The sequence below is a fragment of the Microcaecilia unicolor genome, chromosome 7 (genome assembly GCF_901765095.1).
Source record: "Microcaecilia unicolor chromosome 7, aMicUni1.1, whole genome shotgun sequence".
NCBI lineage: Eukaryota > Metazoa > Chordata > Amphibia > Gymnophiona > Siphonopidae > Microcaecilia > Microcaecilia unicolor.
This window is the reverse complement of record NC_044037.1, coordinates 144,965,135-144,982,165: the sequence shown is the minus strand read 5'-3', so window position 1 is coordinate 144,982,165 and position 17,031 is coordinate 144,965,135. Positions and strand designations below refer to the sequence as shown.

General features: G+C 42.6%; 1 protein-coding gene across 1 annotated transcript in view; it reads left to right on the top strand.

Moving 5' to 3' along the window:
- The window catches only part of COL6A3 (collagen type VI alpha 3 chain), a 722,910-nt gene that overhangs the window by 676,562 nt on the left and 29,317 nt on the right, over positions 1 to 17,031 (top strand). Inside the window, 1 exon segment of the mRNA XM_030209050.1 lies at positions 5,662 to 5,742. Within this exon segment, the coding sequence (XP_030064910.1) occupies positions 5,662 to 5,742 (81 nt within the window).

The window sequence follows — 17,031 nt, the reverse complement described above, 5'->3', positions numbered from 1 at the left end:
AATAATGGTCTATGGACTTTTCCTTTAGGAAGCTGGCCAAACCTTTTTAAACTCCGCTAAGCTAACTGCCTTTACCACATTCTCTGGCAACAAATTCCAGAGTTTAATTACACGTTGAGTGAAGAAAACTTTTCTCAGATTTGTTTTAAATTTACTACATTGTAGCTTAATTGCATGCCCCCTAATCCTAGTATTTTTGGAAACGTAAATAGACGCTTCACATCTACCCATTCCACTCCACTCATTATTTTATAGACCTCTATCATATCTCCCCTCAGCCGCCTTTTCTCCAAGCTGAAGAGCCCTAGCCGCTTTAGCCTTTCCTCATAGGGAAGTCGTCCCATCCCCTTTATCATTTTCGTCGCCTTTCTCTGCACCTTTTCTAATTCCACTATATCTTTTGAGATGCGGTGACCAGAATTGAACACAGTACTCAAGGTGCAATCGCATTATAACATCCTCACACCTGTTTTCCATACCTTTCCTAATAATACCCAACATTCTATTCGGCTTTCCTAGCCGCAGCAGCACACTGAGCAGAAGGTTTCAGTGTATTATCGACGACGACACGCAGATCCCTTTCTTGGTCCGTAACTCCTAACGTGGAACCTTGCATGACGTAGCTATAATTCGGGTTCTTTTTTCCCACATGCATCACCTTGCACTTGCTCACATTAATGTCATCTGCCATTTAGCCACCCAGTTTCCCAGTCTCATAAGGTCCTTCTGTAATTTTCCACAATCCTGTCGCGAGTTAACGACTTTGAATAACTTTGTGTCATCAGCAAATTTAATTACCTCGCTAATTACTCCCATCTCTAAATCATTTATAAATATATTAAAAAGCGGCAGCCCTAGCACAGACCTCTGAGGAACCCCACTAACTACCCTACTCCATTGTGAGTACTCTGGGATGAATACCATCCGGTCTAGGAGATTTGCTACTCTTCAGTTTGTAGAACTGCCCCATTACATCCTCCAGGTTTACAGAGAATTCATTAAGTTTCTCCAACTCGTCAGCTTCGAATACCATTTCCGGCACCGGTATCCCACCCAAATCTTCCATGGTGAAGACCGAAGCAAAGAATTCATTTAATCTCTCCGCTACGGCTTTCTCTTCCCTGATCGCCCCTTTTACTCCTCGGTCATCTAGCGGTCCAACCGATTCTTTTGCCGGCTTCCTGCTTTTAATATACCTAAAAACGCAATCTTTTTTTCGAAGTCCCTCTTAGCCTTCCTTATCAGCACTTTGCATTTGACTTGACATACCTTATGCTGTTTCTTATTATTTTCAGTCGGTTCCTTCTTCCATTTTCTGAAGGATTTTCTTTTAGCTCTTATAGCTTCCTTCACCTCACTTTTTAACCACACCAGCTGTCTTTTGGTCTTCCGTCCTCCTTTTTTAATACGTGGAATATATTTGGCCTGGGCTTCCAGGATGGTGTTTTTGAACAGCATCCATGCTTGATGTAAATTTTTGACCCTCGCAGTTGCTCCTCTAAGTTTTTTTTCACCGTTCTTCTCATTTTATCATAGTCTCCTTTTATCAAGCGGCCCCAGCACCATTACCTCCTACACCAGATCATGCACTCCAGTAAGGACTAGGTCTAAAAATTTTCCTTCTCTCATCGGCTCCTGTACCACCTGCTCCATAAAGCTGTCCTTAAGGAATTTTACCTCCCTAGCGTGTCCCGATGTTACATTTACCCAGTCAATATCGGGGTAATTGAAATCACCCATTATTATTCTGTTGCCCAGTTTGTTTGCGTCCCTAATTCCTTTAACATTTCTGCATCCGTCTGTTCATCCTGGCCAGGCGGACGGTAGTACACTCCTATCACTATCCTTTTCCCCTTTACACATGGAATTTCAATCCACAGTGATTCCAAGAAGTGTTTGCTTCCTGCAGAATTTTCAATCTATTTGATTCAAGGCTCTCGTTAATATACAATGCTACCCCTCCACAATTCGATCCACCCTATCACTATGATATAATTTGTATCCCGGTATGACAGTGTCCCACTGTTTATCCTCCTTCCACCAGGTCTCAGAGATGCCTATTATATCTAATTTTTCATTTAGTGCAATATATTCTAACTCTCCCATCTTATTTCTTAGGCTCCTGGCATTCGCATATAGACATTTCAAACTATGTTTGTTGTTCCTATTTACATCATGCTCAGTACTTGACAGTATTAATTTGCAATCTTTATTTGATTTTATTTTATTTAAGGACACCTGATCTACTACGGTCTCTTTTGCAACCTCACTATCAGGATACCCTATCTTCCCTGTTTTGGTTATATCTTTGGAAGATACCTTATCCCGAATCATGCGCTTTTGAGTGACTGTCGGCCTTCCCCCTGTTTCTAGTTTAAAAGCTGTTCTAGCTCCTTTTTAATTGCCGACACCAGCAGCCTGGTCCCACCCTGGTTAAGGTGGAGCCCATCCTTTCGGAATAGGCTCCCCCCTTCCCCAGAATGTTGCCCAGTTCCTAACAAATCTAAAACCCTCCTCTCTGCACCATCGTCTCATCCATGCATTGAGACGCCGGAGCTCTGCCTGTCTCTTGGGCCCTGCGAGTGGAACGGGTAGCATTTCAGAAAATGCTACCCTAGAGGATCTGGATTTGAGCTTTCTACCTAAGAGCCTAAATTTGTCTTGCAGAAACTCACTCCCACATTTTCCTATGTCATTGATACCCTCATGTACCACTCCCCAGCACTATCTAAAATCCTATCTAGGTGACGCATGAGGTCCGCCACCTTCGCACCAGGCAGGCAAGTCACCAGGCGATTCTCCACATCCACCAGCCACCCAGCTATCTATATACCTAATGATCGAATCACCAACTACAACAGCTGTCCTAACCGTTCCCTCCCAGGCAGCACTTGGAAACATATCCTCGGTGCGAGAGGATAGTACATCCCCTGGTGGGCAGGTCCTGGCTACAGGAGTATTTCCTACTTCACCAGGGTGATGCTCTCCTGCTAGGAGACCTCCATCCTCCATGGTAGCACAGGGGCTACCAGACTGGAGGTGGGACTTCTCTACAACATCCCTGTAGGTCTCCTCTATGTACCTCTCTGTCTCCCTCAGCTCCACCAAGTCTGCTACTCTAGCCTCAAGAGAACGGACACGTTCCCTGAGAGCTAGGAGCTCTTTGCATTGGGCACACACATATGACACCGGAAAAATACTGTTAGCACACAGTTAAAACGTAATCATAGGTAAAAAAACCTCTCATTAACTCTTTTAACAAAGTGGTGCAATAATTAAAATCGAAAACCACTTATCTTGATTAGACAGCATTCAATCTGTGCTCCGCTGCTCCGTGAATATTTTCAAAGAGTGAGGTCCCGACGGACCCGTTTCACTGCTGCTTTTTCAAGGGTCCTCACTGTCCGACCTGGAACAGTAACAACCACAATAAGCACTCAAAAACCTGGAACACAGTCATTCGATGCATGAATCCAAAAGTCTTCCTGTACCCTGGGAGCTGCAAATTCAAAAGTCCTGCGAAGCCAGCTGGCAAAATGGCGCCTCAGCTATTTAAAGCTCCACCAATTTAGAAAGTGCGGGTTACTGCGTCATGATGTCATCCGACGCTGAACACCCGCAAGTTTCAAAATCAAAATAAACAAAATCGATCAAAATCAAAACAAAATCAAAAGAGAAATAACAATCCAAATGCAGAAAACACCAAACTAAGGCTGGCCATCCCGTCTGTAACACCCGATCATGGAACTGCTCGTAAAGTCCAGTGTTCACAAAACGCTGCGGTCTTCTGTCAAAAAAGAAAGAAAATGTGGTATCTGTCAAAAACTGAATCACGTGAAAAAAGCAGTCCAATAGATCCTAGAGTTCAATCCTTTGGGTTCCAAGGTATCCAATCTATGGATCCAGCGCTGTTCGCATTGTAATAAAGCTTTGCCACGGTCCCCTCCACGTTTGCAGTCGGGGACACTGTCAATTATCCACCCTGTGAAGGAGTCAAAAGAATGGCCCAATTCCTTGCAATGGGCTACCAGCAGCGCTCCCAACTTATTGTTGGATATGCATGATTTATGTTCACTTAGTCTTACCGAAAAGTTTGGCTGGGTCTTTCCCACATACCACTTTAGGCAAGGACATTGTAAAACATAAACCACATATTCAGACATGCATGTTGTTCGGCATCACTGCTTGTAGGTACATCTGTCCCCTGGGTTAATAAAACTCAGTGCATTCAATGGACATGTCACAATACCTGCAGGAGCCACATCTAAAATGGCCACCTGTCTCCAAACCATGATCCAACAGGTCTGCCAGACTTACAATTTCTTTCAGATTGTGGCCTTGTGAAAAAGCTACATGCAGTCCATGATTCTTGAATACTTATTAGTTTGAATGATGTCCCAATTCTTATGTATGATTCCCGCCACCTCTTCCCCTCCCGTTGCATACCATACTACAAAAGTTTCACATAGGTCCCTAGATACAGATTGATGCTTGTTAAACAGGTCCCGATTGTTAAATCTCGCTCTTGTGTACGAGCTTCTCAAAAGCTTTGCTGGATATCCCCGAGTCTAATGCTGTCAACAGGTCCCCAGCTTGGGTTTTATAGTCCTTGATGTCACTGCATATCCTTCTGTGTCTCAAAAATTGTGAAAAGGGTAAACTTCGTTTTAAAGCAACTGGATGATTGCTTTGAAATTGTAACAAAGTGTTCCTATCAGTTGGTTTCTTGAACACTCTGGTTTTGAAGCCCCTATCTTGTTTAAGGATCCACACATCCAAAAAAGGAATCTGCTCCTCAGACACTTCATGGGTAAATACAAGGGCGGAGTTCCTGGTATTCAACCATTCCATGAATCTGGACAAAATCATCTGATCTCCATCCCACAATAAGAAAACGTCAGGTATTGTGAAACGGTATATAGATGATGTTTTCTTATTGTGGGATGGAGACCAGATGATTTTGAAAAAGCAGCAGCGAAACGGGTCCTTTGGGACCTCACTCTTTGAAAATATTCACGGAGCAGCGGAGCACAGATTGAATGCTTTCTAATCAAGATAAGTGGTTTTCGATTTTGACTATTGCACCACGTTGTTAAGAGTTAATGAGAGGGTTTTTTTGCCTATGATTACTTTTTAACTGTGTGCTAACAGTATTTTTCCGGTTAAAAGTAACTGAGTAGAGCCACAGTAGCATGAGGTCTTTTCCTCTCATTTTCAATACATGAGCATACATGCAGTGGTTGTAAGTGTGCAAACGGGATTCACACTGTGTTTTGTTTTACAACAAAGGTATTGAGAATCGGATCTAATTTTGAAGCACATAACTGAAAAACTGACCAGGGATTGAGTGGTTAAATTAGCCATTCACAAATGGGTGGCACTAAAGGCATTTCTGGAAGATGATCAGGAATTGTTGCTTAGCGTTGATTTTAAGCCTTATGCTTATTAACTTTAGGCAACAAACCACAGTGCACAAATACATGTTGCAGCTGGAAATCACCCAAAACCTAGCCAACCAAACTGTTTTTGGAATGTTGGGGGTTCAGATAATGCTGAAACTTTATACCTAAGAGAGGAGACAGAAGGATATGTGATCAAGACATTCAAATATTTGTATTTTATCATGTTTTCCATCTTATATATTTGATTTTCCTTTTACAGAGATAGCCCAACCAAATTCAGCAGCTTTTGCAAATGCAAATCTGTTTATCACTACAGATACTTTGGAGATTTCAGACACAGGTGAGTCATAATATGAAAAAAGATACTGCAGGTGGATTTTATGACGGTTTGATTATGATTTATTGGTATACAACAAGAGACTTATGAAACCTGCAAACTATGCATATTGGAACGTTTCTACAAAGGTTGACCTCAGGACTCATGCAATTTGTAAGCCAGTGAAATTAACTGGTAGTCTATTATTTAAATCAGTCTTATGGAACATTCTTTGTATATTTTTCTCTACACTGCCCTTTATGAAATCAATTTTCAATTGCAGGCAAATGTGTACCAATATGTTTGTAGCTAATTTTCAAAGGGAAAATTGGATAGGTGCACAGAAGAACCTGTCAGCCTTCCATTTGTTTTATCTGCAGGGTATGCACACACAGGGAAATATTTCTTTGTATTTTCCCTTCTATATCTCACCCTAACTACAGGATGGCCTACTTTCCATGGGTTAATATACCTATCTCAGAGGGGTGCAGTTTTCACACCCTCTATATCTAGCCAGGTTACCTGTCAGGGTTTATTGTAAAACAATATATCTGTTAAACTGCATTAGCACATATTTTGGTTACATGAGCCCCCTCCCCCTTTAGTTACTTGGCCAAATCCTTTTGAAAACTGTCATCAGGTAAAATGACTTGCCCCAGACTGACCAAATAAAAGTATTCACCAACTTTACATTTAACTGTTTTTTAAAAAGCCATATTTTGAGATGCATTTATTTCAGGAGAGTAAAATAGTGTGCATATATTCAGTTTTCACCAAGCTGAATTTGACATTAGGATAATTCAATACTGTTGGAGGTGGTGTGGATTGCATTGGTGGGGTTCAGAGTCTGTTCTGGGGGGTCTGGACTGCTATCAGCTCCTGGGGTTGAGATTGCCATCAGGGGATTTGGGTCAAGGGGTCAGGATTTTGCTCAGGGGGATTGGGGGAGCAACCACCACACCTCTTCTGACAGCGCACTGTGTTACCAGACTGCTGGTAGATTCAGCTACACCATCAGCAGTCATGACAGCATGCAGTACCAACTTTTGTGCTAACTGTCAAAGCAACCACACCTCTGCCTGCCCATATCACACACATCTCCCACCCACTCCCACATTAGGCAACTTTTCCAGGCAGAAGACATTAGTGTGGGCCCACATTAACTACTTAACACAGCTTAGTAAAAGGGAGCCTAAGTATTAGTCAATAAGGACCATAGGCAGTAATTCTATATAGAACACCACAATTCTGGCACCTAAAAAGCGAGCACTAAGCTAGTATTCTATAATGGCCAAATAGTGTGCTGGAACCATTATAGCATACCAGGTTAAGTCATCAAAGATGCACCTAAATATACGTGCAACCGCTTACACCTGTTATATGGCAGAAGTAACTATTTGTGTCTAATTGTGGCAATTGCATTATTCTATACAGTGTGCACTAGAATAGCCAGCAAGCCTCTGACCCATACCCCACCCTTTGCATTTGCATGCCATGGAATTTAGGTGCCAACTTTATAGAATAAGTCCATACCACACATGTGTAACTGCTTAGTTCCAAGTAGTGTTAGTTAATGCCAGTTAATGACTTAAGTACCAGTTAAGGTTCAATTAAACAAATAAGTTATATGTGTAAGTGAGGTATTCTATAACGTGCACATGCATTTTCATGCACAACTTTGCACACCGTTTATAGAATGAGTGGGATTGTGCATAAAAAATTCAGTTACCATAATATTGATTAGATAAATGTCTCATTAGACCATTCAAGGGAAGTAAAGTTCCTAGACTCCACAAATGACTGATTCATGAGCAGTTAGTACAGGATCTGACCAGTGCAGAATGTACTTTAGATCTAGTCATTACTGGTATGCAGAACATCATTCAAGGGGGTAATGATGGTGGTGCTGCTAGACAATAGTGATCACAATGCAAACAATGTGTCATCTTTAGAATGAAGATGCTAAAATAAATCTGCTACTGTGCACTTAGGAGCCCTTTACTAAGCCGCGTAAGCGTCTACGCGCGTCAAAATGGAGTTACCCGCCCTGCTACCGCGTGGCTCTTGCAGTAATTCATTTTTTTGCAGACGTCTTATACGCGAATCAGGAAAGTAGTTTTTATTTTCGGCCATGTGTAATCGGACATTAACGCCCCGGTTACCACGTGAGACTTTACCGCTAGGTCAATGGCTGGTGGTAAGATCTCAGACCCAAAATGGACGCGCGGCAATTTTCATTTTGCCACACGTCCATTTTTGGCAAAAATTTTAAAAAGGCATTTTTTGTAGGTGCTCTGAAAATGATTCGCGGCACACCCAAAACCCGCGCCTACAGTAACGCAGGCCATTTATCAGTGCACCTTAGTAAAAGGACCCCCTTAGTTTTAAAAAAGAAAGCAATGAAAAAAATGGGGAAATTTGTTTTAAAAAACTGAAAGGAGTGATTGCATGCGGCATGGACATTATATAAAAGGCCATTTGGGAAGCCCAAGAAAGGGGCCCTTTTACTAAGCTGCGCTAAAATGTGGCCTGAAACTATGACTAGCACATCAGTTCCTCTGCGCACAGAGGCCACTTTTAGCATGGCTGTAAAATGGCCAATTATCCATTTCTTCAATTAATGGGCACATTCTTATTTCCCAATCAGTGTTTGGCCATTAGTGCATGAGCTCTTAGCAACACCTATTTTGCAGGCAGGAAGGGCTCATGTTCTAACCATGCACTAATCATAAGAACATAAGAATAGCCATAGTGGCTCAGACCAATGCTCCATCTAGCCCAGTATTCTAGTGTCCAATTCAGGTCACAAGTTTCTAGCAGAAACCCAAATAGTAGCAACATTCCATGCTACCAATTCCAGGACAAGCAGTGGCTTCTTCATGTCTATCTCAATAGCAGAGTATGGATTTTTTCCTCCAGAACTTGTCCAAACCTTTTTTTAACCCAGACCAGATACACTAACCACTATTACACATCCTGTGGCAATGAGTTCCAGAGCTTAACTATTTGTGAGTGAAAAAATATTTCCTCCTATTTGTTGTAAAAGTAAAGTGTTTCCATGTAACCTCATTGAGTATCCCTTAGTCTTTGTAATTTTTGAAAGAGTAAAAAATCGATTTACGTCTACTTGTTCTACACCACTCAAGATTTTGTAGACCTCAATCATATCTCCCCTAAGCTGTCTCTTTTCCAAGTGTTTCCTCATATGAGAGGAGTTCCATCCCCTTTATCATTTTGGTCGCTCTTCTTTGAACCTTTTCTAATTCCACTATATCTTTTTTGAGATATGGCGACCAGAATTGAATCTATAAAGAATCATTACTCTAAAAAATGTTGTAGATTTTGCATTCTCTAATCAATTGTGTATATATATGTATATATTAAAAATTAGCCTCAAAGCCCATGGTACCTTTAAAATGGGACACCAACTGTAATGGCTAACATCATAGGCTCCTCCACCTTCCGCAAAAAATCTACAGAGTAAAAACGTCCGGAAACTTTTAAATAATGGAAGAAAAAAGTCTGTAGTCAAAAAACGAAAGGAGGGGTAATAACTTTTACTAACTTACTGATTAAAGTGCTCAAATCTCAACTCCTTATATTAATCTAGGACTTGAAAAACCCAATATGTTGATGAAGTATAATCAACAACTTCGGACTGACAAGAACCCCACGTGTTTAGAATCACCTTTAAGTGAAAAAAATAGAATGCAATACTCAAGGTGAGGTTGTACCATGGAGTGATAAACGAGGCATTAGTATTCATGTTCTTATTCCTAGCATCCTGTTTGCTTTTTTGAATGCCGCAACACACTGGGCAGAAGATCTAGAGTGTATTGTCTATGACATCTAGATCTTATTCTTGGGTGCTGACTCCCAGGGTGGGCCTTAGCATCAGGTAACTATGATTCAGATTATTCTTCCTGATGTGCATCACTTGCATTTGTCCATATTCAATTTCATTTGCCATTTGGAAACCCAGCCTTTCAATTTCCTAAGTTCTTCCTACAATTTGTCACTGTCCGCATGGTTTTAAACAACCTTAAATAGTTTTTGTGTCATCAGCAAATTGAATCACCTCACTTGTCATTCTGATTTCCAGATCATTTCTAAATATGTTAAATAGGACCAGTCCTAATACAGATCTCTGCAGCACTCCATTATTCACCCTCCTCCATTGAGAGAAATGGCCATTTAAACACTACTCTCTGTTTTCTGTCCAATAACCAATTCCTAATCCACAACAAAACACTTTATCCTATCCCATGACTCTTTAATTTTTCACAGGAGTCCTGGCGGGACTTCTTAAGGATTTATTTAATAGACCTTTAGAGACTGTAGAGGTACTGAGGGATTAGCAATGAGCTGATTTGGTCCCTCTTCACAAAAGTGGAGACAGGGAAGAAGTGGGAAACTACAGGCTGGTAAGCCTCACGTTGGTGGGTAGGAAAAATAATGGAATCGATGCTAAAGGAAAGGATAGTGGACTTTCTAGAAGCCAATGGGTTACAAGATCCGAGGCAACACTGGCTTTACCAAAGGAAAATCCTGTCAGACAAATCTGATTGACTTCTTTGACTGGGTGACCAAAGAACTGGATGAAGGACGTACGATAGATGTAGTCTACTTGGATTTCAGCAAAGCCTTTGATACGGTCCCTCACAGAACACTCGTGAATAGGCTGAGAGGGCTGAACTTAGGACCCAAAGTGGTGAAACTGGATAGGAAACTGGTTGACCAACAGAAGGCAGAGGGTAGTGCTAAATGGAATCCACTCAGAGGAAAGGAAGGTGAGTAGTGGAGTGCCTCATGGGTCTGTGCTGGGGCTGATTCTGTTTAATATATTTGTGCAAGACATCTCTATAGGATTAGAAGGAAAAGTTTGCCTTTTGTGGATGACAAGAAGATAGACAATAGAGTTGGATACCCTGGAGGGAGAAGACACTATGAGAAGGGATCTCCAAACATTAGAAGAATGGTCGTGGGTCTGGCAGTTAAATTTAATTCCACAATTCTAGGAAGTTAGAAAATATAACAGTTAGTTTGCTAGGGGCACTGTGGAGCACCGACTGAGATGGCAGCATAATCACTAAGCTCTCTAAGACTCCTACAATCAATCGGATTATCAAATAACCATATGTAACTAATTACAATCTAACTAATGCATTAACAGCACTATAACTCATGGCATCTGGTAAAAATAGTAAACATTATCGGGTTGAACCCGTTTCGCCGCAGAAAGGGCAGACTGGCCATCTTGGAAGAAATATGAGCACTCAAAGCAGGGCCGTGCCAACACGGTAAGCGGGGTAAGCACGGGCAGGGGGGCGCCGCCGCACCATGCTTACCTAGCCCTCCCGCTCCCATTGCCCAACTGCCCGCCCTCTTCTCTCCCACAAGATCCCTTTCCTTTTTTTTCTCCTTTTAAATTTACCTCCGTCCGGCAGCACAGGTGCAGTGTCAGTGAAGGAGGCGGCGCTCCCGACATGTCTAGCCTTCCCTTCGCTCAGTGTTCCGCCTTCTTCTGACAATCAAGGAAATGACGTCAGAAGAAGGCGGGACACTTAGCGAAGGGAAAGCTAGACAGACACGTCGGGAGCGCCGCCTCCTTCACTGACGCTGCGCCTGCGCTGCCGGACGGAGGGTAAATTTAAAAGAAAAAAGGAAAGGGATGTTGGAGGGGGGGAGAAGAGGGCGGGCAGTTGGGAGTCGGGACATGGGAGCGGAAGGGCAGGGGAGAGAGGAGCATGGATGCGAGGGCAGGGTTCATAGAAGGGAGAGAGGGGAATTGCTGGTTAGGGATGAATGGAGGGGGCAGGGACAGATTGGCATGGATGGATGGGAGGGTAGGGCTCAGGGAGAGAGGGGAATTGCTGGATAGGGATGAATGGAGGGGGCAGGGGACCAGATGGGCATGGATGGATATGGATTGCAGGGCAGGGCTCAGGGGAGAAAGGGGAATTGCTGAATAGGGATGAATGGAGGGGGCAGGGGACAGAGGAGCATGGGTGGGAGGGCAGGGCTCAGGGAGAGAGGGGAATTGCTGGATAGGGATGAATGGAGGGGGCAGGAGACAGAGGAGCATGGATGGGAGGGCAGGGCTCAGGGAGAGAGGAGAAATTGCTGGACATAGAGGGGAGGGAAGAGAGATGAAGGAGATGAAATGAGGGAAAAGGAAGAGAGGAGAAAAACTGCACATGGATGAAGAAAATAGGCAGAAGCTGAGGACCAGAAATGAAGAAGAAAGGAGGAAAGGAAAGAAATAATTGGAAAGGAAGCCCTGGAAACCGGAGTTAAGAGGACAGATAAGCAGCAGAATCAGATACTGGCCCAGCATGATCAGAAAAGAAAGTCACCAGACAACAAAGGTAAAAAAAAAATCATTTTATTTTCATTTAAGTGTTTGGAATATGTTCCACTTTGAGAATTTACATCTCTATCTTATTTTGCAATGTATAGCAATTTGCTTCTAAATATTGCTGACAATTCCTGTCAGTGTGGCAAAGTTGGTGAGCGATCATTTTCACAGGGGGGGGGCGCCAACATAGTCTGCAGGGGGGGCACCAGAGACCCTAGGCATCGCCTTGACTCAAAGAATTCATTACGGATACCAAGGAAGGTCTAAGCAATATAAAGGAGGACCTCTCACTCATCAGATCGGATTAATCCGTGTAAACTCCAAAGTGCCATGCTGGAGAAGAAGCTCAACATATCGGAAGCTAACATAAAAACGATACAAAAGCAAGTCAAAAAGATCACACTGCTGAGAGGAAAATGGAGGACAGTAACAAACAGGCCTGCCAGAAATCTAGAAGGCTCCGTCTCTGTGCAATTTCTAGAAAAATTTATACAACATTGTGGGCCTTCAATTTGGCCAAGGACTTCGAACTGGATCGAGCGCACAGAGTAACCATCTCAACGTGGCCCTAAAGACAAATATCCAGGGCTTATTGTCATGTATCATGTAATCTATGTGTGAGATTTTCTAACCACTTTATTTTCTTTCTTGCACCTTTTTTTCTCACAGAAAAAATCAGACCTAAAGTTCTCTTGATATTTTTGTACGATTTATAGTAATCATAAGATTGTTTAAATACTTTACATTACTATTGATATTCCTAAAATCATATATGGTTCCCATAAAACCTCGGAGTCAGTGAGGGGATGCTGTCATCCGAGTATCCATATCTCATGGTTGGAACATACTGTGTTTGGTGTTCACGCACTGTTATGCTATATGTTAATGTACTCATTTCAAAAAATATGATACTTCCACCAACATAATACTGACTTTATCCTTAGGAGTGTATACACAACGCTGTTTTCTACTACTACTACTACTACTTAACATTTCTAAAGCGCTACTAGGTCACGCAGCGCTGTACAATTTTAACAAAGAAGGACAGTCCCTGCTCAAAGGAGCTTACAATCTAATGGACAAGTATGCAGTCAATCAATCAATCAAATGGGGCAGTCTAGGTTTCCTGAGTAGAGGTAAATGGTTATGTGCCGAAAGCTACCGTGAAGAGGTGGGCTTTGAGTAGGGATTTGAAGATGGGGACGGGAGGGGCTTGGCGTATGGCTCGGGAAGTTTATTCCAAGCATAGGGTGAGGCGAGGCAGAAAAGGGCAGAGCCTGGAGTTGGCGGTGGTGGAGAAGGGTACTGATAGAGGGGATTTGTCCTGTGAGCGGAGGTTACGGGTAGGAACGTACGGGGAGATGAGGGTAGAGAGGTAATGAAGGGCTGCCGATCGAGTGCATTTGTAGGTTAGTAGGAGAAGCTTGAACTGTTTTCATCACATTACATGCTTGGTGTTACATGACGCTCACCATACTAGTCCCTTAATGTTAAGGGTTTAACAACCCAATCAAGCGGAAAAAATTTTTTAAATGCCCTAATAAGTATGTACCTGGTATAATTTTTTTTCCAGGAAACACATTTGTCTGATCGTGAGTCAATTAAGCTTAAAACATCATGGTCTTTAACTCCAGTTTTCTCTGCAGCTGATGGTAAAAAAAAAATGGCATGGCCGTTCTTATCAGGAAGAGGGATAATATTAAATAATATCATCAGACAATGACTCGTAGGCAGATAGGTTAAGGTACACCTTACAGTAGATGACGAAACCCTTAATTTTATTGAACTTATATGCACCGAACACAGATTGCCCTGATTTCTACCACACTATTGCTGACATAATTGCATTTGAAGGAGACAAACCATAACTAGTAGGAGGTGATTTTAACCTCATTCTGAACCCTGAAGTGGACAGGAAATCCATGTTCCTATATAAGAAAACCAAGCTTGGTTATTCTGAAAAGACTAGAGGGGCATAATTGAACGGGGCGGCCCAAGTTTTCCTGAGGACGTCCTCGCAGGACGTCCCAGCAAAGGGGCGGGGAAACCCAGTCCATCTGACAGGAAGGCTCTTCAGCCAATCCCCTTGATGGGGGGAACCTATTCACTTCAGAATGCATGTGTGCAAAACATGGTCAAGAAGCAATATGGCTTTCATTCCTGCTGAAATTCAGCTGCGGCAGGAACATACGCTTCCCCAAGTGTGTGGAATTTTACAGCACACATATAATTGAATATCATTTCATTTGAGCATTGGAGAACTATTCTCTGCATTGCTTCAGCAGTTTGGGATGTGCGCTGTTGGCTCTACCACGGGAGTTCTGAAAATCAGCCTGCAAGAATGGCATGGGTCGAGGTGCAGGTGGTTGAACATAGGCCTCTCAGAATTTTATGAAGGCCCTTTGTTAATGAGTTTTAAAAATCCCATATCTTTCCTTCTTACCGTTTGGCAATATCACTTACAAAGCTATTGACACAGCATTGGTCCTGGGACTGAACCCTAAAGCATCCACTACTCACTTTTCTGCTTTCTGAGTATATTGCATTTACCACTAGCATTTGTCATCTGCCAGTCATAAGTACATAAGTATTGCCATACTGGGACAGATCCAAAGGTCCCATGAAGCCCAGGCATCCTGTTCCAACAATGGCCAATCCAAGTCACAAGTACCTGGCAAGATCCCAAAACAGTACAATATATTTTATGCTGCTTATCCTAGAAATAAGCAATGGATTTTCCCCAAGTCCATTTTATTAATGGCTTATGGACTTTTCTTTTGGGAAGCTAGCCAAACCTTTTTGGAAACCCTGCTAAGCTAACTGCTGTACTACGTCTCTAGCAACGAATTCCAGAGTTTAATTACATGTTGAGTGAAGAAATATTTTCTCTGATTTGTTTTAAATTTACTACTTTGTAGCTTCGGTGCATTCCCCCTAGTCCTAGTGTTTTGGAAAAGAGGAAAAACCATCGATTCACGTCTACACCGTTCCATTCCACTCATCATTTATAACTTCTATCATATAGAAACATAGAAAACATGACAGCAGATAAAGGCCAAATGGCCCATCCAGTCTGCCTAGCCTCTGTAACCCCTAACTCTTAGAAACTCTTCTTTTTCTAAGCGACCCCACGTGCTTATCCATGCCTTTTAAATTCTGACACAGTCCTTGACTCCACAAACTTCCACCGGAGGCCATTCCACGCATCCACCACCCTTTCTGTGAAATAATACTTTCTTAGATTACTCCTAAGCCTATTCGCTCTTAACGTCATCGTATGCCCCCTTGTTCCAGAGCTTTCATCAGTTGAAAAGGCTCTCTTCCTGTACATTACTGCCCTTGAGATATTTAAACGTCTCTGTCTTCTCCCTCTATCCCTCCCAGTGTATACATGTTGAGGTTCATAAGGCCTGTCCCTATATTTTTTGTGTTCAAGACGCTTATTAATTTTGTAGCCACTCTCTGGGACCGACTCCATACTGTTTATATCTTTTCTTAGGTGCGGTCTCCAGAACTGCACATAGTACTCTAAATGGGGCCTCACCAGAGACTTATACAATGGCACTATCACCTCCTTTTTCCTGCTGGTCATCCCTCTTTTTATGCACCCAAGCATCCTTCTGGCTTTGACTGTCGCTTTTTCTACCTGTTTGGAAGCTTTAAGGTCATCAGACACATCACCCCCAAGTCCCACTTTTCCTTTGTACACTGAAGTACTCACCCCCTATACTGTACTGTTCCCTCGGATTCTTGTGAACCAAGTGCACGACCCTGCATTTTTAGCATTAAATCTTAGTTGCCAAATATCAGTCCATTCCTCCAGCTTCCTCATGTCATTCACACCCTCCAGGGTGTCCACCCTGTTGCAGAGTTTGGTATCATCCGCAAAGAGACAAACCTTACAAGTCAGCCCTTCTGCAATATCGCTCACAAAGACGTTAAAAAGAACCGGTCCAAGGACCGATCCCTGCGGTACTCCACTGACAACATCCCTTTCTTCTGAGCAAGCTCCATTTACCACTACCCTCTGTCTCCTTCTATTCAACCAATTTTAACCCAGTCAGTTACTCTAGGTCCCATACCGAGGGCACTCAATTTATTTAACAGTCACCTGTGTGGAACCATGTCAAAGGCCTTTGCTGATATCCAAGTATACCACATCAAGCACCCTCAGCCGTCTCTTCTCCAAGCAGAAGAACCATAGCCACTTGGCCTTCCTCATAGGGAAGTCGTCCCCATTCCCTTTATCATTTTTGTCGCCCTTTTCTGTACCTTTTCTAATTCCACCATATCTTTTTTTGAGATGTGGGTGGCCAGAACTGTACACAGTATTCAAGGTGCAGTAATACAAAGGCATTATAACGTCCTCATTTTTGTTTTCCATTCCTTTCCTAATAATAACTAACATTCTATTTGCTATCTTAGCAGCCGCCACACGCTGAGCAGAGGATTTCAACATATCACCTAGATCCCTTTCCTGGTCAGCGTCTCCTATTGTGGAACCTTGCATTACTTAGCTATAGTTCGGGTTTCTCTTTCCCACATGCATCACTTTGCACGTGCTCACATTAAACGTCATCTGCCATTTGGATGCCCAGTCTCCCAGTCTCGTAAGGTCCTCTTGTAATTGTTCACAATCCTTTTGCATTTAACAACTTTCAATAACTTTGTGTCATCAGCAAATTTAATTACCTCACTAGTTACTCCCATCTCTAGATCATTTATAAATGTGTTAAAAAGCAGCGGTCCCAGCATAGACCCAGGGGAACCGCACTATCTACCCTTCTCCATTGAGAATACTGACCATTTAACCCAGTTCACCATCTTGCTACCCAAACCTAGACCACTCAGTTTATTCATGAGCCTCCTAGGTGCAACAGTTTCAAAGCCAAGTAGACCAATGCATTCCCACAATCTGCTCACCCATTCAGATTATTTGACACACCTGGCCTTTT